Genomic DNA, 25,020 nt, shown 5'->3' on the forward strand with positions numbered 1-25,020 from the left:
TTCAGGTGCTCTGTCTATTCAAACTAAGTATGTGGATGGCACAGAAGCAAGCTCGATGTTACTCTTTCATAGCACCTTTATATTTATTGCAGGTCTGCAATTCTTGTGGGTAGATGTCCTCTGGAATTTAGAACTTTGTAAATTTTATAAAAATAAAAAAGTAAACATAGAAAGTAAATAGAAAAGCACATATATATGGCAGAACAACTTGTGTGGTGTCTAGGGCAGTTCCTGTAGGCAAATGCATTAATATTTATGCAAAGCAATGCAAAGACTAACTGTAAATGGCCTTTCTTCAGTTCACGTCAGATTTTGCCACACAAGAGTTCAGGCATTTAGACACTACACGTGTCACAAAAATCTTTCAGTTTCCAATCCTTTATGGAGTTTGGAATTTCAGATAAGGGCTTGCAAATGTGCCTTAATTATCAATGATAAATCAGAAAGCAACTGCTGTTTTGATAAGATAAATACTGGAAAATCCCTCACCTCCTCCACACGTGGCATCACAATCTTCCCAGCCTGTGTGCGTCCACATGAAAAGGGGTTCAGGTGCTTTTGAGCTCTGATTCTCTGGAAGAGGGTCTGATGGGATAGTATATTCATAGTGAAGGCCATAATTCTGGTCCTGAAATAGCAGCACCTATAAAATATGAAAGTGATCAAGGCAGCAATAGGGTAAAGGAGAGCACAGACAATGTGAAGTATAATACTAAGGATAAATGATACCTTAAAATGCTTATTGCATGGTGTGCACACTCCTTTTATATGTAGAATTGTGACATGATTACTGAAATCTTCAAAGTGACGTACTTCTGCAAAGTTTGGAGTTACACACTTACCCTGAGCTAAAGACATCATGACAAACAGCCCACCTGAATGAGGTCAGAGACATCGGGTCATTTTTTTTCAAGTCGATGAATGGACCAGGCAGTTTCCCAAAGTATGATATATGTAGATGATGACTTTAGTAGAGGGGATGGGGTTATCTGTCCTATCTAACATCAAGATATAACCCACAATCTATTATCAAATGTAGCCTTTCCATTCATATAAAACAGGAAGATGGATAATAAGTCCCTGTGTCAGTGGAGGAAGAGGATACAAGACCACAAGAATCACTTCACTCCATAAGGGTAGAGAATGTCTAACTGACCAGAGGACCATAATACCTTTCCATGTTGCTTACTGTTAACTTTCAGTTTTGGCAAGATTATTAATTTTCCATTTGTAGGAAAGATCATTTTGTTTGAAAAGAAATTTATATTCAACTGAACTTTTAAAATAAATATTAACTTAATGGTACAGTTATGTACACATATATAAACAGTGCAATAAACCATGAGAAATATCTGAGAATGACTGAACTCTGGGCCACACACTGGACTAACCCATAGTGGGGACCATGTCTGTTTTGCTCTCCCCTGGTACTCACTGCCAAGCTTAGGAGTGCATCATCATGGGCAATGTGATTTATTTTATTTTATTTTATTTTTAAATTTTTATTTGTTTATTTGAGAGAGCGAGCGAGCACGAGAGGGGGGAGGGGTAGAGGGAGAAGCAGACTCCCCGCTGAGAGGGAGCCTGATGAGGAACTGGATCCTGGGACTCCAGGATCATGACCTGAGCTGAAGGCAGTCTCTTAACCGACTGAGCCACCCAGGCTCCCGGCAATCAGATCTATTTTAAATGAAAGGAAAAAATGCCTGAAGTATGCTCATTTTAAATGAAAGAACGAATGAGAATATATGTTCCTTTATAAATACATTTGCACAAAATATGTCAAACAACCCCATGGATTATATCACTTCTATGAATCTGAGGATTTATGAAAGCAATCTATGTAATACAATATCATGCATAAAAATGTATCTAAAATTTAAATTATGTTAAATTGTTCAAGAACTTTGTTTGATATTAAGCCTCTATCAAGGTAGTTGTAATGACAGGTAATTCAGAGTTAACGCTCAGTGTGAAAAAATGGACACGAGCACAGGGTTAATTTTCTTTGCTTCTTCATCTTAATACTCTGCTCAATATATCAACAGAAATGCTAAGGTATATTTTAATACATGGATTTGGGAACTAACATAATGGAATTGTAAACCAGCTCTATCAACAATAAATATAATAGTTTTCAAATTCACATATACATAACATACCGGGGTACTCATTCTAAGTACATCACAGTGTTTACTTTGGCCTTAAATATCTCATTTGATGTCGCCAGTTATAAGGGACCTCCAGCTAAATACGTTAAAAAAGAGAGAGACAGAGATTGACTTATCTTGTTTATGGACATAACCAGACTATTACATAGTTTTTAAATTGATAAAAAGGACATAAATTATAGCTCTTTGCCAACTTCTTTAACTTAATAAAAACATGTCTATTTTTCCTTAAAAAACTACCTTTTCATTGATAGAACTTTAGATTGTCCTTGAATCTCTAATGCCACTTAAAATAAAGACATTGGCTACAAAATCATTAGCTCTTTCTTAAACCATTCGGATTTGGCAGTAGAGTTTTGCAAGAAGGAAAGTGTGACCGTGTTGCAGTGGAGGGGGCACACAGGGAAGCATGGCAGCAAAAGGTCTTGCCTTTCAAAATCCAGTACCGGCTTTCAATCTGTAATAGTCATTAAGGAAAAATACCTTAGAAGTGCAGTTTCCCTTGGATTACTGAATAAATCCAGGTCACATAGATGCCTTCTTTTAGACATAGTTCACTGATTTTAATTATGCTTCATGCTTCCAGGAAAAACCTTGGTAATTACCAGTCAGATTAAGGATTCTGCAGCAAGGAGACTCCCCCGCCCAACACTGAGGTCTCATATACTGTTTAAAGATTTTGAATTAGAGGCTCAATAAAGAGCTCCGGTCTTGTTTCATAAAAAAAATGTAGGTTACATTCATCTAAGGCAGGTCACCTGATGGCTTTCTCTGCAAACCCATCCTTAAAAAATACGTTTGTTGTTGATAATGTTGTTATTATAAGTGACCCAATCATGGAAAGAGCCAGATATTGGTCATACAATGTTTGTTTAGTCATTTTTTTTCTCTCTCCAGATGGCCCAAGGCACAGAGTAGAGCTTCTAATTCAAATTAAATAATAGGATCCAAAGGATCTGGAAGGAGATGAAGAACACAGTTATTGAAAGTATGTGTATACTTAGGATCCCACGTTGTCTGGTGTAAAGAGCTTAGAGCTGAGCCTTCCATCAGAGAGGCAGCAACAAAGATTGATTAATACCTGGTTTATTCACAGCTAAATAACTTACTGGGAGACACTGTGCACATTACTTAACTTTATCATACTTAGTTTTTTTTTTTTAATCTGTACCTTGGAGTAATAATGATACATATCACACAGGGCTTCTGTGAGGACTGAATGCTGTAATAAGCAAAGTACTTTTGAACAGTATCTGACTCAGTGCGCAGTGAATGGGATGTATTATCATTATTATGATGATTTGGAGCAGAAGGTTCCCATGCATCTATCTCACTTTGCTCCCTTCATTCCTGTTGGTCAGGCCCACGATTGCAGTTCTATAAAAAACTGTGATCTGAAATGTGGTCCCTGGACCAGCAGTAGTGACATCAGCTGGGAGCTGGTTAGAAATGCAGATCTCAGGTCCCTCCCAGACCAAATGCATCAGAATGTACATTTTAACAAGAACCCCAGGTGATCTGTAGGCACATTAAAGCAGGAAAAGCAAACGGGCTGATAAGTGATTTGAACTCTGGCTACCAGACCAGCGACACAGATGTCTCCAATTGAAGACAAATTCAACTTGAATCGTGCAGCGATATTAAATAATGTGGCACACCACACTCCAAATAAACAGTCAGATGATCGTGTTTTAGAGTTGTTTTTATGTGTGGACTTAAGGAGGTGTTGAAGTGTCTGAATTCCAGACTCTGCCACTAGGATGGAGAACATGCCAGCTATGCAGTCAGTCCTCAGGCTCCTGAGACATTACCACTGACTGCAAAGTTCAAGGTCAAAAGGAGCATGTGAACCAGCCACCAGCTTGGATGCAGAGCCCCACTGTTCGGCTTCCTTCACTCCATTCTCTGTCCTGCCTCAGACGCAGTCATCTACTACATAGTAAAGAAAGGTGTCATCCCAAAGATTCAAACTTTCATAATTCTTAACAGGAATCAATTCATCCAGTAAAAAAACAGAAGAGGGTAATTGGAAGCATTGTTAGATACGTTTACCAAAGCTTTTCCCACGCAAGTTATCATTTTATCAAAGGCATTTTATACAGATTCAGAAAATGCCCATTCCATGGATGCTACGAGTTGCCATATTATAACACTATCTTTACAGACACCTACTCCTGTTAGTAATTCACTAAGCCGTTGCTGCTCTTTTAGAAAAAACAGGCTCCTTATTGCCTGACAATTCACTTCTACTTTGAGTCTGTGAATTCCCTAAAACGTCTTGCTCTTCTCGCAATAATTTTTGGTTTTGACATCATGATTTAAAACACATTAAAATGAAAACCTAAACACCCCCCCTTAAATAATTTTGAACGTCTACCTGACAATTCAAACTTGGAAAAAAGATTAGAGAAGGTACAGTGGGAATGGCCTTTGATATAGGAAGTTGATTATGCAATGTTATCAGTTGGTCCCCTCATACCAGGAGGTGTAAAGGTGATGTAGTAGGACCTTTAGCGGAGATCTTCTCCCAGAGGCCTCGTCTTACATAATGGACAGTAGTGCCTGCTAAGTTGAAAGCTCCCGAGTGTTCGATCTTCCAGTCACTATTAATAGACTGTTTTCCAGTGTCTCGTAGAGCTATAAAGAGGTTCAAAAATATTACAATTGAACAAGTCAGCATCATTAATCAATATCCACTTCACATGATTTTGTTAAAAGCAGTTCATTCATTTCTAAACTAATGGGTTAAAACTCCCCGGTATGACACAAGGCATCTCCTCTTTAGGGAAGTACATAGTCAGAGCACATGCCATAAGCTCGCCTTCCCTCCTCACACTGACTACAGCTACTCAGCCACATTTATCTTTGCCTCTTCCAACCTCCTCTGGACATTTGACATCTGTAACCCATATTTTGGCCCATAATTATTTATTCTTTAACAGATTGTTATCTTAAGACTACGTGTGTCCATGGACACCTGGCTGGCTCAGTCGGTAGAGCATGTGACTCCTGATCTCGGGGTTGTGAGTTTGACTCCACTTTGGGTGTGGAGATTACCTAGAACTAAAAACTTAAAAAAAAAAAAAGACTCTGTGTATCTGTGTTGTCTATGCAGTAATCCCGTGAAGAATGTGAGGGCTGACACTACATCTTTTACATGCCCTGTGTGTCCCATGCCACCCAAAAAATTGATTAAGGAAAGGTCATTAAAAAGCATGTTAACAAACAGATCAGAATGACAAGGTTATATTCATTACAAAACAATTCAAATATATGTGTTGGTTTTATAAACAGAACTCAGGACTCTTGAACATCACGTTTGTGATTTGCTGTGTACAAGAATGGAAGATGAATGCTAATTCTTACTTATAAACAGCCATCATTTATACAGGATTTTACAGAATAACTTTGTTTACCTACATTAATTTTTTTCTTTCTTTTTTCTTTGATCTGATCTCTGCTACTATTTAAATAAGATTCATGACAAGGAACTGAAATGTCATAGTTACCATTTTAAACTAAGGATTCCTTCTTATTTTGTTTCAAATGATTTATTTGTTTAAACTTCCAGGCTCTTGCATATAATTGAATTCTCATCCTAAGAGACATCTACATGAAGATTAATTGAAGGTTTTTATGTCATAATTCTATGAAAATGTTTTGAAAACTTAAGCCAATAAATCTTCCTAAATATCATTCAAACTAATCTCCATTTATTGAATATTTGGTTTCCCAGTTTTTATATTGTAAATAATGCTCAGATAAATACACTGTATACTAAATATATGTGTATCTGATTATTTCCCTTGGAGAGAAGCCCAGATTTGGAATTACAGAGCCAAATAATGGAACATTTAAAGATTGAAAAACAATTTCAAGTTGATTTTCACAAGGCACCAATGTAGGCTTCCATAACAGTCACTGAGAGTACCATTTTTGAATACCTTCTGTGAAGCAACTTTTTCATGTAAAATATTTCATCATGACTGAATAATTACTTATTAACCAATAAAGTACAAAGTAGGATATACTCAAAGTTGTGGGACCTCCCAAAATTAACAATTATAAATATGTTCTCCAGCTTTATGGAATTTATAATCTAACTGGAATTCGCTGGAACTCGTGTAGGAAGAATGAAGAAAAACTTGTCTGAAGGACATCATTTCCCAAGGCTATAAGCCAGGGGAAAAAAGAAGTAGAGAGAGAACATTCAGGACTGAGGGAGCTACAAATGGGAAGGTCTTAAAGGTCCCACAGAGGGATTTTTCTGGGGCTGATATTCCCATTGTTATAAGTGACATATCAATAAAATGATTGAAATTTTACCTTATCAATCTTAATTTCTCCCAAATAAGATCTTTGCCATATACTGCATATAAGGTATAATGTTTTAGATAAGATATTAAGCATACATATTTTCAGATTTATGAAAAATATATAAGTATTCATTTTTAATTTGAATTTTAAACTTGAAGAGGTAATATGTTGACAGAAAACTTAACACTTTGCAAATAGCTATTACCATCTATAAATGGATATACTTCAGAAAATGCTAAACTGATTAAAAAAGTGATTTTGCCTAAAGTCAATCAGAGAAACACATGTATCATATGACCTCACTGATATGAGGAATTCTTAATCTCAGGAAACAAACTGAGGGTTGCTGGAGTGATGGCGGGTGGGAGGGCTGGGGTGGCTGGGTGATAGACACTGGGGAGGGTATGTGCTATGGTGAGTACTGTGAATTGTGTAAGACTGATGAATCACAGACCTGTACCTCTGAAACAAATGATGCAATATATGTTAAGAAAAAAAAAAGAAGAAGAAGATAGCAGGAGGGGAAGAATGAAGGGGGGGAAATCGGAGGGGGAGATGAACCATGAGAGACAATGGACTCTGAAAAACAAGCTGAGGGTTCTAGAGGGGTGGGAGGTGGGGGGATGGGTTAGCCTGGTGATGGGTATTAAAGCGGGCACGTACTGAATGGAGCACTGGGTGTTATACGCAAACAATGAATCATGGAACACTACATCAAAAATTAATGATGTAATGTATGGTGATTAACATAGCATAATAAAAAAAAAGTGATTTTGCCTAAAAGGTAAAATACTTCCTTGAATTTCTCAAAACCTATTAAATATTTTAAGAAACCTTTTTGGCCTAGATTTGTAACTGTGACCACTATAATTCCATATTTTTTCTGTATTTCAACATACACTCAGGACATAATTATAAAGAAATAATTCCTGAAAATCTCTAATAAAAATGCCTTAAAAAACCCTCTGGGGCTACAGTATAATGTTTAGACTCAATTGATATTTCTGGAATTCCGCATTTCCCCCAAAATGGCACACACACACGTACCTGAAAACTCACATAATTTATAAGCTTAATAGCATATGAAGAATCAGTATGCTGAGTAAGCAATTTTTCTTGTTCTATGTTTTTGTTTTTAATTCATTAACTCAAAAAATGTGCTTTTAGAAAACCTGTTTCTGGCCATACCTTAGTAAGTGGAATTGTACTATCTCTCGTACTTTCGGCAATGAGAAAACTGAACAGTGTATGAAACGACTGTTTTCAGACACTGGACAACAGCAAGAGAGAACTGAGGTCCCTAAGAGAAGGAGAACAAATGTGATCTCTAAAACTGTTTGACTTTCTGTCTGAAGATATTTCTCAGAACAAACCATAGGGAGGGGGGAACTCAAGCAGAGCACAGATAAGGGGGGCTTCAGTGAGAAGACAATGCAGAGAAGGGAGTTCAAATCGCCTGAGGCATCTGGAATCTATTTTATGGAGTACTGGAGAAGAGGGAGCTGCACAGACAAGCTCTAAAAATCTGCAAAGGTGTTCCTTTGAGCCTGTGGCTACATACCAAGCTGCAAATAAGTGTGGTGAGATTTCTCAAGGCTGGGAAAAGAGCAACTACATCGAGCCTAGAAACGATACAATTCCTGGAGCTCATGTAGGGTTGGCAGACATATGAGTTCTATTCAATTGGAGTGGATAGATCCTACTGAATATACAACAGAGACTTGAGTGGAGCACCTAAAAAAATTTTGCACATTAGAAATAAGGTTGGCCTAGTCTTAGAATAAAGGCTACTCTGGATCCACCCTAACAAAGCCTTCACAAAACCTTCAAGAACTTAAGCTGATCTGCAATTCAATTAAGTGGACAGCAAAATGAAGCTCAACAATCAATAAGAAGAATAGCCATTCGGTACTCTCACATTAACAGTGTCCAGCATCCAACCAAAAAATTACTAGCTATGTGAAAAACTTCAGAAAACATGACCCATAATCAGGGAAAAAAATCTGTCAATAAAATTAGACCCAGAAATAATAGAGATGATGAAACCAGCAGACCAAGACTTTACAAAAGCTTATATATATATATGTTCAGTATGCACAAGAATTTAAAGAAAAACCTATAATATTAAAGAGAAAAGTGGAAACTATAATAACCAAATCAAATTCCTCAGAAGAGAAATATAAAATATCTGAAACAATAAATTCACTAAATGGGCTTAAGGGCAGATTAGACATGGCACAATAACCCAGTGAACTTGACGAGAAGCTGATAGATTAGAACTAAGTGGAATGCAGAGAGAAAAATAAAGGCTGAAAAAATAAACAAAAGTGGGGCGCCTTGGTTGCTTAGTCGCTTAAGCGTCTGCCTTCAGCTCAGGTCATGATCCCAGGGTCCTGGGATTGAGCCCTCATCAGGCTCCCTGCTCAGTGGGGAGCCTGCTTCTCCCTCCCCCTGCTTGTACTCTCTCTCACTCTCTCTCTGTCAAATAAATAAATAAAACCTTTTAAAAAAATGAACAGAGCATCAGTGACCCATGGGAAAAAGCTGGTAGACTCATACAGGTGTAACTGGAATCCCAGAGAACAGGGGGTAGGCAAAAAAATTATTTGAATACATAATGTTCCAAATTTTTCCAAAGTTGAAAACCATAAACTTACTGTACTAATCAATACAATGGAACCCAAGCAAGAAAAGCACAAGGAAAGCTCACCAAGGTACATCATAATCAAACTGCTGGAATCCAAGGATAGGGAGAATAATATTAAATCCTAAAAACGTACTTTATATATAGAGGGAAAAAAGATTACAAATTTTCTGGATATACCATCAGAACTAATAGAGGCCAGAAGACAATGAACCATTACCTTAAAAGTGAAGAAAACAAAACAAAATAAAGCAAAACCAAACAAAATATAGAATTCTATATCTAGTGAAAATATCCTTCAGATAAGGAGGAAAAATAAATACACTGTCAGTAAACACAATCTGGGAATTTTGCTGCCAGCAGATTTGCTCTGCAAGAAATGTTAAAGGATGTTGTTCAGGCTGAAAGAACATGGTTCCAGGTGGAAACAGTTGTCTATGTGAAGGCATGAAGAATGTTGGTACAAATACATAAGTATTTCTTTTTCATTAATAAGTTCTTTATAGGATGATTGACTTTAAAGCAAAAATGATTAAAATCTATTTTGGTGACTGAGGCATATATGAAAATAAAGTGACTATATGAAATGTAGAAATAAAACGCATAATAGCACAAAGGAAGGGAAACAGGCAAAGGGAAATACACTTTTAAGGAACTTACATTACATGCAAAGTGGTATCATATAATTTGAAAGGAGACTGTAATAAGTTAAAAATGTATACTGTAAATCCTAAAGCGACCATTAAAGATATAAAACAAGAGCCATATACAGCAAATAAGCAAACAAGAGATTAAGTGGAATGCTAAAAACAAAAACAAAAACAAAAACCCTCAGTCCAACAGAAGACGCAGACATAGGGAAAAAGGAATAAAAAGGAATGGAAAACAGAAAATAATTCAATGTATCCATAATTATATTATGTTTAAATGCATTAAGGGTATTGGTTAAAAGAGAGAGACTGTCAGGCCAGAGGGGGGAAAAAGGCCCTACTATATTCACTTTAGAAGAATGCACTTTAAAAATAAAACATAGGTAGATTAAACCTAAAAGGATGGGAAAAATTAAGCATGAGACACTAATCATAAAAAGGATGTATTGGCTATATCAGTATCAGATAGCATGGACTTCAGGGCAAGGAATACTTCCAGAGATAAAAAGAGAATTTTTAAAAATGCCGTTTAAATTTAAATTACTCCTAAATGTGTAAGAGAGCATTAAAATGCATGAAGCAAAGCTGACATAATTGAAAGGAGACATGGACAAATCCACAATTTCAGTTGGAGTGTAGTTCTCTTTCCCTAATTTATAAAACAAGAAGAAAATCAATAGGAATACAGAAAATGTAAACCAAATGGAGCTAAGCAATATTTAGAGAAGAGTCAGCAACTACAGAATATAGCTTTTTAAAGTATAAATGTAATATTAACCAACATGGGCCATGGGCCATGAAACAAGTCTCAACTGAAATCACACTCAGTGAATCCTCTAACCACATAGATTGAAAGTAGAAATCAATAACAAAGTATCTATTTAAAAAATCTACAAGTATTTGGAAATTAAACAATACATTTATAAATAACCCATGGGTCAAAGTAGAAAATTACAATGGTAATCTGAAAATATTTTAAACTAAAATTACAATACCCATGAACTGTGATACACAGCTAAAGCAGTTTTTAGATGGATAAATTGTCATATTAACAAAGACGAAAGGACTAAAATCAATTATCTGAGTTTCCACCTGAAAATGGTATAAAAATGAGCAATTCAAACCTAAAGTAAGTAGGAAGAAAAATAAAGAGCAGAAGTCAAATTAAATAGAAAGTAGAATAACAACAAAGGCAATCAATGACATCAAAAGTTGGTTATTTTAAAAGATTGAAAACTGATAAAAGTCTAGTTTGACTAAGTAAAAAAAGAAAGATACAAATTAACAATATGGGAAATGAGTGAAGGAATATTGCTATAATGTTATAGACATTGTAGTATAATAGGAAAATGTGATAAACCACTTTAAGACAATAAATTTGACAAGGTAAGGGAAACGGCTTAATTCTTTGAAGACACCAATTACCAAATCTGACCAAAGAAGAAATCACCTGGACAGTCATATACATACACACATATGAGTGTGTACACACTCATTCACAGACACACACTAAAGAAATTAAGTTGGGATTTAAAAACCTTCCAACAAAGAAAATACCAACATTCAAACATTGAAGAAAATTTACTGCCAGTTTTAACAAAATATATTATAAAATAGAAGAGGAGGGGCTCAGAGTTCTTTAAATGTACTAAAAATAACTTTTAAGATGGATAATAAATATAAATACCTTTATGTTATTGTTTCCTTGATAAGTAATACATTAATTAAGAATATTTATTGGTATCTATTAGATATTCAGGAAAATTACATTTTTATATATTTTAGAGACAAGTTTTTTTAAAAAGATAAGTTTTTTTGCAAATATTTTTCTGACACTATGACTTGCCTTTTTATTTTCTTAGTGGTGCCCTTTAATGAGCAATAGTTTCACTTTTGATGAAATCAAACACATTCATTTTTGGGTGAAGGGGCTGGTATTTTTGCACATCTATTGTAAAGAAATCTTTGCCAGCCACAATGTCTTGAAAGTTTTCTCTTATTTTTTTTTAAAGATTTTATTTGTTTAGAGAGAGTGAGAGAGAGTGCATGAGCGAAAGCATGTGAGTGGTGGTGGGGGCAGACAGAGTGAGAGGGAGAGAGAATCTCAAACAGACTCCTGACCGAGCCTGGAGCCCCATGTGGGAGCTGGATCCCAAAATCCAAGATCATGACCTGAGCCGAAACCAAGAGTTCCATATGCTCAACCAACTGGGCCACCCAGGTGCCCCTCTCTTATGTTTTTTGCTAGAAGTTTTAGAGTTTTAGCTTTTTTGTGTAGATCTCCATTCCATTTTGAGTTAATTTTTGTGTATGATACGAGGTACGAGTTAAAGTTCAGTTTTTGCCCCTCACATAAGTACCCAATTATTCCAGCATTACTTGTTTAAATAATTTTATCTTAATCTGTGTTACCTAAACACGTTGGTTGGAAGTCAGTTCACGCCCATATTTAATGTATAATTTCACTATGACGGTAATTTGTTAATTTGTTAAATTTTCTTTGTCAATTTTTGCTTAAAAGCTTTCAAGCTAAATTCCTGGGTTCATACAATTTTAAAATTATAATGTCTTTATGATGAATTAAATTATTTTTTAATTATTCTGTGACTTCTTTTTATCTCAAACAATGCATTTTCCTTTAAAGTGAGTTCAGACTTGGGTGCCTGGGTGACTCAGTTGGTTAAGCATCTGCCTTCAGCTCAGGTCATAATCTCAGGGTCCTAGGATCATGTCCTGCATGAGGCTTCTTGCTCAGCAAGGAGTCTGCTTCTCCTTCTGCCCCTCCACCAGCTCACGCAGGTGTGCATTTTCTCTCTCAAAAATGAATAAAGAAAATCTTTAAAAAAAAGTGAGTTCTGACTTATATTACTATGGCTCTATCAGAATTCTTTTGGTTTGTATTTTTTCTAGTATAGTTTTGCATTCTTTGATTTTCAGTTTTTGTGACTCTTACATGAATATCATATACCTGAATTATTTTTAAAATCCAGTCTGATAATTTTTGTCTTTTAACTAGAGATTTTAGTTTTTAAATGCTTAAAATTGCTGGTATGTTTTGTTTTATTTATACCATCTTATTTTATGCTCTCTTTTTTTCCTTTTTGCTGTATATTTCTGTTGTTTTTCTCCTAGTCTTGTAGTTTATTGATTGATTGAGTTTTTAAAATTTAATTTTAAAAATTGTATTTGGTTATTTAAATATGGTTTTAGTCAATTTTGTTTATTCTTATTTTTAAATCCCTTTTTCATATTTTAAAACAACTATACTATTTTTGTATTTTCTGTATATGATCCAAATACATACCTGATTCTGCTCTCCCTTATTTTTGCTGTGTCTGTTCCCTGTTGTGTTTCCTGAACTTTTTTTTTTTACTACAAAATTATATTTGTTGAACCTTATAAAATTCCTTTGAGGCCTGGTTTGAAGGTGCATTACTTCAAAAAGGATTTGCATTTGCATATGCCAGCCACCTTGGTAACTTTATTAAAATAAATGTCTTGGAGTTTTGGACTTCCTAGTTGGGTAAATTAGTGCTACGAATCCATTGAGCATTTGTTTTGGGTTTGGAGTCTTCAGGGAAGTTCATTTTCTACTTCCACCCAGTACCAAAGTTAATACAGACACATTTCCTTTCGTTCTCCTTTTATGGTGCAAATGCATTTCTATGTCTCCTTCACACTGAGCTTGTAGACCTTTGGGGTCCTGCTTTATGTCAGTGTCTCCTGTTCCAGCCTCCACTTTATAAAGCCTCAGGCTTTGTTTTCTGTCCACGGTCTGCCTTGGTGTTCAAAATCTAAACTAGTCACCAGGTTTAAGCACAAGTGAGGTTTCAGTCAGCCTAATATTCTGGTTTCCTGTTCTCACTTTGTTTTTGGCCTGTGAGGGTTCCTTAATTTCTTCTCAGTTTAGAGGTAACTTTAAAATGTGTTTTTTTTTCTTCCTTTTATAATTTGCTCAACACTTTAAATTGTTCTTAGCAAAAAGTTTTTCCATAGTGGTTTGCATGCAAAACTGCAGGCAAGGTAAGTGGACCCATATGACCTTTATTTCTTTAGACTTTTACAAGTCCTAAGCTATAATGATTTTGTAAAGATGTATAGTCCATCTGAACTCCTGTACATTTTAGACTTTCTCATTAATTTTTAACAAAACAATTAAGCCATGATATTCAGAAACACAGATTATAATTACGTATGGGAATACAACTCAGAGAGTAATGAAAAAGAATAATGGTTTTGGGAGGGAAGTAACTGTCTCCTTTGAGGTAATATATAGTTTTATATATAGTTTGCCAGGAAATAATCCATTTTCCTAATGCTATTTCAGAAAAAAGATTTTCAATAACTTCCTTCCAATGCCTGAAAAGGCCTTTAGGAAACGTGTTTTATGATATGTATTCTCTGTAATAGGTTTGAAATCTATGATTTGAGGCTTAAAATCTAGGATTTTAATACTGTATCATTTTTTTTTACCAAATTTGACCCCCATCCATGTGTGCTATCTCAGTAAATGCCATTATTATTTGCCCAGTTGTTTAATCCAGAAATCTAAAAGTCATCCTTGAATCTTCATCTTCTATCAACACATCCATTTGCAAAAGTTTCATGAGCTCAACTTCTTCAGTTTCTAGAAGCCACTGGGTTCTTCCCATTCCCATTCTTCGATAGGATTATGCAAGTGGTCACTTTGTCTTCATTCTTGCACCCTTCCTCTAAATTCATCAGGATAATTGTGATTTCCTCAGTTAAGCAGAAAACTTAGTGGGTTCTTGAATAAACATGGTAACATATTTTCAACCCCAATCTCTAGAGTAGTATTCAGGATGTTCAGGAGCACTCATGCTGTTTCCTTATGAAGTAAAAGACCCTAATAACTTATGCCTAATTCTAAGTACAAAGAAAACTGACAATAATGAGGCCAGATATTAACACAGACATGTGGTTCCATTTTAAATTAAATGTTCTTTTCATAAGAAAAAGTAGTTGGAGATTTATGTTTAGAGATATGCATCAGAAAAAGAAGATGGGATCTGGCTGACCCGGAGGCAGTGATGGGAGAAGAAAACTGTCTTTTCATGATCTGTATTCCCCTGAGTTAGCTCTATACACTTGATCTCATTAATTAAGAAAAGGGGGGAAAGAAGGGAGTTTGGGGGAAAGTTCAAGGCCAATGTGTTCATATATGACATGTACCTTAAAATAACAAGTGTAATGTGAGAGGCAATGAATAAAAAAGTAAAAAGAGATACTAGGAATAAGATACTATGACCACACTGCTTGGTCTGAAATCCAAGATAACAGTTTTTTAGGTTTATGATCTTGGGAAAGAAACTTAAAACTCTCTTGTCCTTTAGTCTCTGATTTTAAAAAAATTAGTGGTGCCTACTTCATAGAGATGTGAGGATTTATTTAACAGATATATTTAATGAAGTGGCCCATACTAATTACTATACAAGTATGAACCATCTTTTCTTAATTAAAATTCACTCATAAAAAGTCTTTATTACTTTCTGTGTGCCAGAGTCTGCTTGAGTTATTGCAAGTGAAGCTCCATGCAACATGATCCCTGCCTTCAGAATTAACCATGGAGATACACAATATAAAAGCACACATGTGAACAGATAAGAAAACTCAGATGGTGATGGTGATAAATGCTCTAAAGGAGATAAAGCTGGACAGGGCAGCAGGGACTGACTTGGTGATGGGTCACAGTGGTTATGGAGAGAACGTGATACATTTGAGTAACTGACAGGACTCACTGATGCATTAGAGTGATAAAGACAGTCATCAAGGAGAACTAGCACTGGTATAAACTACTTGATAGAAATTAGTAACTGTGGTGGGATAAATAATGGCCCCCGAGAAGATAGCCATGTCCTAAGAGATAGATATCATTACAAAGTACCTTCTCTGACTATCAAGGGACTAAGTTAGATTAGAGATCAATCACAGGGAAAACTGGAAAAATCACAAATGTGGAAATGAAATAACACACTCAAAAAGCCAACGGATTAAAGAAGAAATTACAAGGAAGTTAGAAAATATCTTGAGACAAATGGATATGAAAACCCAACACAGCAAAATGTAGAGGACACAGCAAAAGCAGTATGATGGGGGAAATTTAGAGCAACAAACACATGAAAAGAGAAGAAAGATCTTGGGAAGCCTGGGTGGCTCATTAAGTGTCTGACTCTTCTTTATGGCTCGGGTCATGATCTCAGGGTCATGAGATGGAGCCCTGAGTCAGGCTCCATGCAGAGCATGGAGCTTGCTTAAGATTCTCTCTCTCTCCCTCTCCCTCTGCCCCTACCTCCTCCCCACATGTGTGCACCCAATCTCTCTCAAAAAAAAAAAAAAAAAAAAAGAACAAACATCTCAAATTAACAACCTAACTTTACAACTTAAGGAACTAGAAAAAGAATAAACTAAACCCAAAGCTACCAGAAGGAAGAAAATAATAAAGATTAGAGCAGAGATAAATGAAATAGAGAATAGAAAAATAATAGAGAAAATCAATAAAACCAGAAGTTGGTTTTTTGAAAAGGTCACCAAAAACAATGTAACTTTAGCTGTATTGACTAAGAAAGCAAAAAAAAAAAAAAAAAAAAAAAAAAAGAGTCAACTAAAAAGTCAGAAATGAAAGTGGGGACATTACAAGCTGATGCTGCAGAAATAAAAAGGATTATAAGAAAGTTAGTATAAATAATCCTCATACCAGTCAGGATGGCTAGGATCAAACAGACAAGAAATAACAAGCTTTGGCGAGGATGCAGAGAAAAAGGAACCCTCATGCACTGTTGGTGGGAGAGTAAACTGGTGCAGCCACTCTGGAAAACAGTATGGAGGTTCCTCAGAAAATTAAAGATAGAAATTCCATATGATCCAGTAATTCTACCTCTGGGTATTTACCCAAAGAAAATGAAAACACTAATTCTAAGAGATATCTGCACCTCTATGTTTATTGCAACATTATCTACAATAGCCAAGATATGGAAGTAACCTAAGTGTCCATCAATAGATAAATGGATAAATAAGAGATGGTGTGTGTGTGTGTGTGTGTGTGTGTGTGTGTGTATGTATATATATGTATATATATAACAGAATATTACTCACCCATAAAAAACGAGCTCTTGTCATTTTTGACAACACAGAGGGACCTAGAGGGTATTATGCTCAGTGAAATAAGTCAGACAAAGAAAGACAATGTGACTTCACTCATATGTGGAGTCACAAACAAGCAAACAAAAACAGAAACAGAAACAGACTAATAGATACAGAAAACAAACTGGTAGCTGTGGATGGTGGAAGGATGGATGAAATAGGTAAAGGGGATTAAGAAGTACCAACTACCAGTTATAAAATAAAGTTATGGGGATTAAAAGTAGAGCATGGGGAATATAGTCAAGTATACTAAAATAATTGTATGGTGACAGACAACAACTACATTTGTCATGGTGAGCATTGTGCAATGTATAAAACTGTTGAATCACTATACTGTGCAACTGAAACTAATATAACATTGTATGTCAACTATACTTCAACAAAAATTTTAAAAATTTGTATGCTAACAAATTGGATAACCTAAATGAAATGTACAAATTCCTAGAAACACAAAACTTACAAAGACGGAATCACAAAGAAATAGAAATCCTAAAAATATCTATAATTAGTAAGGACACTGAGTCAGTAATCAAAAATATCCCCCAAAAGAAAAGTGCTGGATGTTATGGCTTCATTGGCAAATTCTACGAAACATGTAAAGAAGAACTAACATCAATCCTCATGTTTTCCAAAGAAGTGAATTGGAGGGAAGACTTCCTAACTCACAGTATGAGGCCTAACTCATTCTTTGCTACCAAAGCCAGACAAAAACACACAGACACAAAAACAAAATTACAGACCATTTCTCCTATGAACACTGATGCAAAAATTCTCAACAATATACCAGCAAACTGAATTCACAAGTATAAAAGGTATTCAAATCAGAGAGGAAGAAATACAATTATTTCTGATCACAGATGATACGATCTTCTATGTAGAAAACCCTAAAGATTCTACACACACATACAAAAGAGCCTGTTTTAAAAGTAGCAGGATACAAAGTCAACACACAGAAAAGCAGCTGCATTTCTATACATTAACAATGAACAATCTGAAAAGGAAATTAAGAAAGCAATCTATGTACAATAGTATCAAAAATAATTAACTCAACTGGGCGGGGGGGGGGGGGCGGTGAAAGACTTATACAATAAAAACCAGAACACATTGCTGAAAGAAATTAAAGAAGACATAAGTAAATGGAAACACAACCCAGGTTCATGGATTGGAAGACTTAAAACTGTTAAGATGTCAATATTATCAAAGTGATCTACAAATTCAATGCAATCCTTACCAAAATTCCAATGACCTTTTTTACAGAAATAATAAAACCTATCCTAAAATCCATATGGAATCTCAAGTAACCCTGAATAGCCAAAACACACTGGAAAAAGAGGAACAAAGCTGGAGACTCATACTTCCTGATCTGAAAACTTACTAGAAAGCTAGTGTAATCAAAACAGTATGCTGCTGACATAAAAACAGACATATAGACAAATGGAAGAGAATAGAGACCCCAGAAATAAGCCTTTGCATATGGAGCCAAATGATTTTCTACAAGGGTGCCAAGATCATTCAACAGAGAAAGGGCAGTCCTTCTACCAGTGGTACTGAGAAAACAGAGTATCCACATGCAGAAAAATGAAGTTGTACACTTGACTAACATTATCTACAAAAATTAACTCAAAATGGATCAAAGATCTAAATGTAAGACCTAAAACCATAAAAGCCTTAGAAGCAAACATAAGGCAAAACTTTACAATATTGAATTTGGCAGTGACTCTTTGGATATGGCACGAAACACACAGGTGATAAAAGAAAAACAGACAAACTTCATGAAAATTAAAAACTTTTGTGTATCAAAAGACACCATTAACAGAATGGGAGAAAATATTTGTAAATCATATATCTCATAAGGGGTTAATATCCAGAACATACAGCAACCTCCTAAAACTCATCATCATCATCAACAGCAACAATGAATCAAACAAACAACCTATTTCAAAAATGGACAAAGGACTTGAATAGACATCTCTTCAAAGAAGATATGCAAATGGCCAAGAAGTACACGAAAAGGTTTTCAACCTCACTAATCATTAGGGAAGTGTAAATCAAAACCACATGAAAAATCACCTCACACCCATTAGGATGGCTACTACCTGAATAAAGGGAAAACAAAAGCTGGTAAGAAGTGGGGCGCTGGGTGGTTCAGTCAGTTAAGCATCTGCCTTCGGCTCAGGTCATGATCCCAGGGTCCTGGGATCGAGTCCCGAGTGGGGCTCCCTGCTCAGCAGGGAGTCTGCTTCTCCTTTTCCCTCTGCCCCTCCCCCCTGCTAGTGTTTGCTCTCTCTCGCTCTCTCTCTCTTGCTCTCTATCTCTCTCAAATAAATAAAATCTTTTAAAAAAAGAGTTAGTAAGAAAATACAGAAACTGGAACACTTGCACGCTGTTGGTGGGAAGGGAAAATAGTACAGAACTGTGGGAAAGGGTGTGGCAGTTCCTAAAAAATTAGAAATAGAATTACCATAATATACAGCAATTCCACTTCTGGGAATATACTCAAAAGAATGTAAAGCCGGATCTTGAAGAGATATTTGTACACCCACATTATTATTCACAACATTATTCATAATAGTTAACATGTAGAAGCAGCCCAAGTATCCATGGATGAACCAACGGATGAGCAAAATGTGGTATATGCATATCATGAAATACTATTTGGCCTTAAAAAGGAAGGAAATTTTGACACATGCAACAGCATGATTAAATCTTGAGGAGATTATCCTAAGTGATATAAGATAGTCACAAAAGAACAGTTACTATTCTTATGAAAGAACAAAAGAAGAGATACCGCATATAGAGAATATGATTCCACATATGCAAAGTGGTCAAATTCATGAAGATAGAAAGCATAATGGTGGTTACCAGGGAATGGGAGGAGAGGGGAATGGAGAGTTACTGTTAAGGGGGACAGAGTTTCAGTTTTGCAAGATGAGAACAGTTCTGGAGATGGATGGCGGTGGTGGTTGCAAAACAAAGCGATGCACTCAGAGCCACTGAAATGTACACTTACCATAGTTAAGATGGTAAATTTTATGTTGCAGGTATTTCACCCCAGTTAAAAAAACAAGTGTTATTAAGGAAAAAAATAAAAATCAATTTCTGAATCCCTGGAACCTATGAATGCTAACTTATATGGCAAATAAATAAATAACTTTGCATATATGAGTAAGGATCTTGACATGGGGAGATTATTCTGGATAGTCCAAGTGGGTCTGAAATAAAATCACATGTATCCTTAGAAGAGGTAGGAAGAGAGAACTTTGAAGACAGAAAAAGAGGAGACGTCAAGGACACTAGGGAGGCAGGCAGTGGAATGATGTGGTCACAAGCCAAAGAATGCTGGCAGCCACCAGAAGCTGGAGGAGGCAAGGAGTGAATGCTCCCCTAGGGTCTCCAGAGAGAGCACAGCTTTGCAGATGCCTTGATTTTTGGTCCAGTGAAAGTACTATGGCCTCTAGAACTGTGAGAGAATACATTAAACCACCAGATGGGTGGTACTTGATAGAGAACTCCTAAGATACTCATACAGTGACACAGACTATAGCAGGGTACGCTGAAGGAGGAAGAAGTATCAGCATGGGGTGAGAATACAATTTTTGACTTAGACTTCTTATTTCTCAGGTACACGAGATATCTGATAATTTACATCCAATAAACATGTCAAGCAACGGAGCTAGATGGGATTCCCTAGGGAGACAGGACAGCAAGGAAGGGGGCAGGGCCCAGGCTTGAGACCCACAGTATGGGAACATATGGAAAATATGTAGAGGAGGACAATCCATCGAAAGAGACCAGTAAGGGGCATCCAATGAAGTAGGGAGCCTCAAGTCTTCAAAGTCAAAAGAAGAAAGTATTGAATGAATGGTGGCCATTGGATGTGTTAATATGGAGGGCATTTGCTGACTTTATAGTAACTCCCTTTGCCAGAGGGGAGACAGAAACAAGACTGGATTGGTCGAAGAGCCTAGGAATAAGAAATTAGAGCATGGAGATGTCCCATTTGTAAAACTGGCTGGTTCTTCTAGTCACATTTGTTAAGTTACTAAAAATCATAGTACAATGTCGAGTTTTACAGAATATGAGAACATTCCATTTGAGACATCCATATTCCTTTCCAGCTTGGAAAAAAGAAAACATATTCCCAAGTGTAAGAGCCAATTGTTGGCTATTGAACGAATGTCCTGAAATTGTCTCGGTTTTGTACAGTGTCTCCAAAAAACAGGTATTAGTTTTAATCCCAATTTGGATATCTGGGATGATTCACTTGCACTTAAAATGAATTTAAAAACCTAGCAGATAAAAGTAGATGAAATTGGTAATTAATAATAACAAAACTAATGAGTGTGTCACATGACAAAGGATTTCTTTTTACTGTCCCCTTTCCTCATATTTTCCTACTCCTAGAAAGCAAACCCTAATGAGAAAAATAACTCAGTCCAAGAGTAGACTATTTTTAATATTGCAAAGTAGAAACAATCATGTAATATTGGGTTATTTTCCACGTACAAAGCGTTTCCCTTGGGATATTATTTCTTTTGAGAAAGAATAATGAGAACATTATTTCTGTTAAGAAAAAAAAAGACATGCAGGCTTTCTTTAAAGACAATATAAATACAACGTTTAAATTCTGGGAGAAACTTTACTGTTTTTCAGACCTAATCACATTAGATCCCTTTATCCGGGGATGCCATAACTATAGATGATCATTTCACATGACTTAATTGGTTTGTAATTTTGATATATAAACAATATGTATTTTGGCAACTATTTTCTTTCATATATTTAAAATCACTAACTGGCCTAATTAAAATGGCTGATACAATTCTTTCCAGATGCAATATTTAAAAATTTAAAATACTCTCTTCATAGGTGAAAATACCTGAAGTGAAACAAGACATAGCATCTTTTCCCATTAAAAGATTGTCTGTTCAGTATATCAGAATCTTTTTTAAGAATCCCACAAGATTTTCTATTTCTAAAGTAATCATTCATATATACGCATTTGCACATGCAATAAATATGTGTATATGTATGTGTATGTATATATGAAATAAATACATTCATGAAATATATATCCGTGCATATATATGAAATAAAACATACCTAAATCCTCCAACAAGTGTTTTTTTTTTAAACATGGACTAACATGTGGAAGCAATTTATACTCTCCCCAAAACATAGACAATCAGATTGCTTTTGCTCTGGTAAGTCCCCGGGAGAGAAGAAAAGAAATTCCTACTTGATATGACAAGAGGTGCTTCCTGGGAAATTCAAACATGTAACTAGAAACAGACTGATGTCCTCGTCACCAGAGAACTGTCAGGGCAGGGGGAGGGGGGCTCGTACTTGGATCGGCTCTGTGTCAGGTTACCTAAATAGCTATGTGCCGGCTTTTCCTCCACAACTTTGATTCTTCTTGCTCCAGCAGGTATCACCAGCACTTCTACATAACCTGTAAGAGTCCATAAAACATGAAATAAATCACGAGTTCTTTTAAGATCTCTTTTCTTAATTGACTTGCCCCCCTCCTTTTTTCCTTTTGGTTTTGGTTTTTGCTATGATATTTCAATACCTACACAAAGAAAAAAAGTTGTATATAAAAGCTGTCATAATTTCAAGTGGAGAAGTTTCTTGGAAAGATGTTGAGTCTATGGCACTATTAAGGGCAAACAGGTAATTGTATGTTATGTAAAGAAAAAAGCTCACTGATATCTCATGAAGTATGAGGGTGAAAAAAAGCACAATGGTCCAGCCCATTCAGAAACACAGTAGATCCTGGAACAAAGCAAATAACTTCAGATTTTGTTCATGAAACTCCTTTAAGTTAGAATGTGTGGGGAAGAAGGAAATGTAGCTGGAGAAAATACAGATGGCGGGATCAGGTGCCTGGGTAGCTGAGTATAGGACAAGAGAGACCAAGCACTCCCTTAGGAAATTAACAAAGGGTTTTGAAACTGGGGCTGGAGACAAGTAAGTGTCAGGCCACACCAAGCAATCTGGCGTCACCCTGGAAGATGTCAAACAGCTAGAAGGAAGACACATTTAGATGTTTCTTAGGAAAGGTTTTTCAGCAGAGGTTAGGGATGTAATACTCAAAGTGAAATAAGATAAAATAAAGTGAGAAAGAAGAGAGTGTGCAGAAGTCAAAATTAAGACTTCATTTAGTGCAGAACAGTGATAAGGCAGACATCTACTTAGGCTGAATAGTTATGTTTTAAATTATAATACATATGATGTATAAAATAATGTTTAATATTCTTCTTAATATCTGGATAGTTACATATATCTGATCAAAGTCTAACTTCAAAGTTAGTTTTTAAAAGGCACAATAACAAATCCCAGAATTGTCATGTGTTGATTAATTATTCGAATTCCTGAAATTGTTTAGAATTATTGGTATATACCCAAAGGTAGCATACACCCCACCTGGTGGCAGTGGCTGGAATTCGAGGCATGTACTTTTCGAATAATAATTTCCACTAGCCAATGCTGCTTATCCAATTTAACCATTTTTAGTAACACCAAACCATACAAGCACTATCACTTTGATACATGAACAAAATAGGCAGCAATGAAAATAGAAACAAATGCTTACTTGCCAATTTATACATAGAAGTACAGTAAGAAGATCTGGGCACTCAATGAGCTCATAATGAAATTGGAAAGACAAGGCAAAAATACCTTTTACAAATATGAGTTTAAAAAAACTTCCAAAATTATGTAAAAGAGATCATATGCAAGATGATATGGTTAATTCCCTGCTTAAGAATATAAACCAATGTTTCAACTGTCCTCCTAACTTGATCGCATCATCACTCAAAAGATTCACTGCTATTTTTAACTCACAGAATGGGATTTTTCTTGTTTTCCTTTTAAATTGTTATATGCAGTACTCATGTTTGAGAAACACTGGCATCAGCTGGAATCACTCTAATTCACAGAACATTTCAGAGAGTCAAGGAAAGCTTCATCAAGAAGTAAACAGATGTGGGGCGACTGGGTGGCTCAGCCGTTAAGCGTCTGCCTTCGCCTCAGGTCATGATCTCAGGGTCCTGGGATCGAGCCCCGCATCGAGCTCCCTGCTCGGCGGGAAGCCTGCTTCTCCCTCTCCCACTCCCCCTGCTTGTGTTCCCTCTCTCGCTGTGTCTCTCTCTGTCAAATAAATAAATAAAATCTTTAAAAAAAAAAAAAGAAGAAGAAGTAAACAGATGAACTGTCCCTGAAGAATGGACAGGATTTAGATATGTGTAGAAAAAGTATGAGTTTGCTGTATGAAAAGAGAAGTAAGAGAGTCAGTAATATTTTTAGTAACATATCAATAAAATAATTCTGTCAGAAAGAGAAGATGTTAGAATATGTCTCTGTTAAAGACATATGCATGCCCGGGGGCACCTGGGTGGCTCAGTTGGTTGGGCGATTGCCTTCGGTTCAGGTCATGATCCTGGAGTCCCGGGATCGAGTCCCGCGTCGGGCTCCCTGCTCGGCGGGGAGTCTGCTTCTCCCTCTGACCCTCCTCCCTCTCATGCTCTCTGTCTCTCATTCTCTCTCTCGCAAATAAATAAAATCTTAAAAAAAAAAAAAAAAGACATATGCATGTCCAAGACGCTGAATTGATCCATCTGAAGCTAGTGAACATTCTATAACAAGGAACTTGGTAGGTAGACACTGGTTTGGAGAAGCTTTATCTGACAACAGTATGCAGGATACTTAGTGATATAGTTGTGGATAACAGTGTCAGGAGGTTCCTATAAAATCCCAGGAATATGAGAGGCTAAGGAAGAAAATCCAGGGGGCCCTGTGAAGAAAAAAAAAAATCTGAACTTGACAACCAACAGAAAGTGGGGAAATAAACACTGAACACAATGCGTTCTTATTACTTCTGTGAGAATGCAGCCATAGTTTATAAGAATATGGAAGTCAAGTTTTGGTAGTAATCTGATAAGTTCGACTTTGCAATCTGTACTTAATAAAACTGTGTAACACACTAGTAAAAAATATCTGCTAAGAACTGTGGAACATCTGGAACTCCAGACAAAAGTCAGGCGAGTGGAGTACTTTTGTGAGAAAGTAATATCAG

At 36.1% G+C, this 25,020-nt stretch overlaps 1 protein-coding gene across 1 annotated transcript in view; it reads right to left on the bottom strand.

The window, feature by feature from the left end:
* The window catches only part of ADAMTS19 (ADAM metallopeptidase with thrombospondin type 1 motif 19), a 248,696-nt gene that overhangs the window by 48,332 nt on the left and 175,344 nt on the right, over window positions 1-25,020 (bottom strand). Inside the window, exons 16-18 of the mRNA XM_078067553.1 lie at window positions 22,315-22,395; window positions 4,651-4,808; window positions 490-643 (exon numbers count right to left, since the gene is read on the bottom strand). Coding sequence (XP_077923679.1) covers window positions 490-643; window positions 4,651-4,808; window positions 22,315-22,395 — 393 coding nt within the window. The remainder of the gene's footprint in view (window positions 1-489; window positions 644-4,650; window positions 4,809-22,314; window positions 22,396-25,020) is intronic.

This window comes from Halichoerus grypus, chromosome 2 (genome assembly GCF_964656455.1).
Source record: "Halichoerus grypus chromosome 2, mHalGry1.hap1.1, whole genome shotgun sequence".
Classification (NCBI taxonomy): domain Eukaryota; kingdom Metazoa; phylum Chordata; class Mammalia; order Carnivora; family Phocidae; genus Halichoerus; species Halichoerus grypus.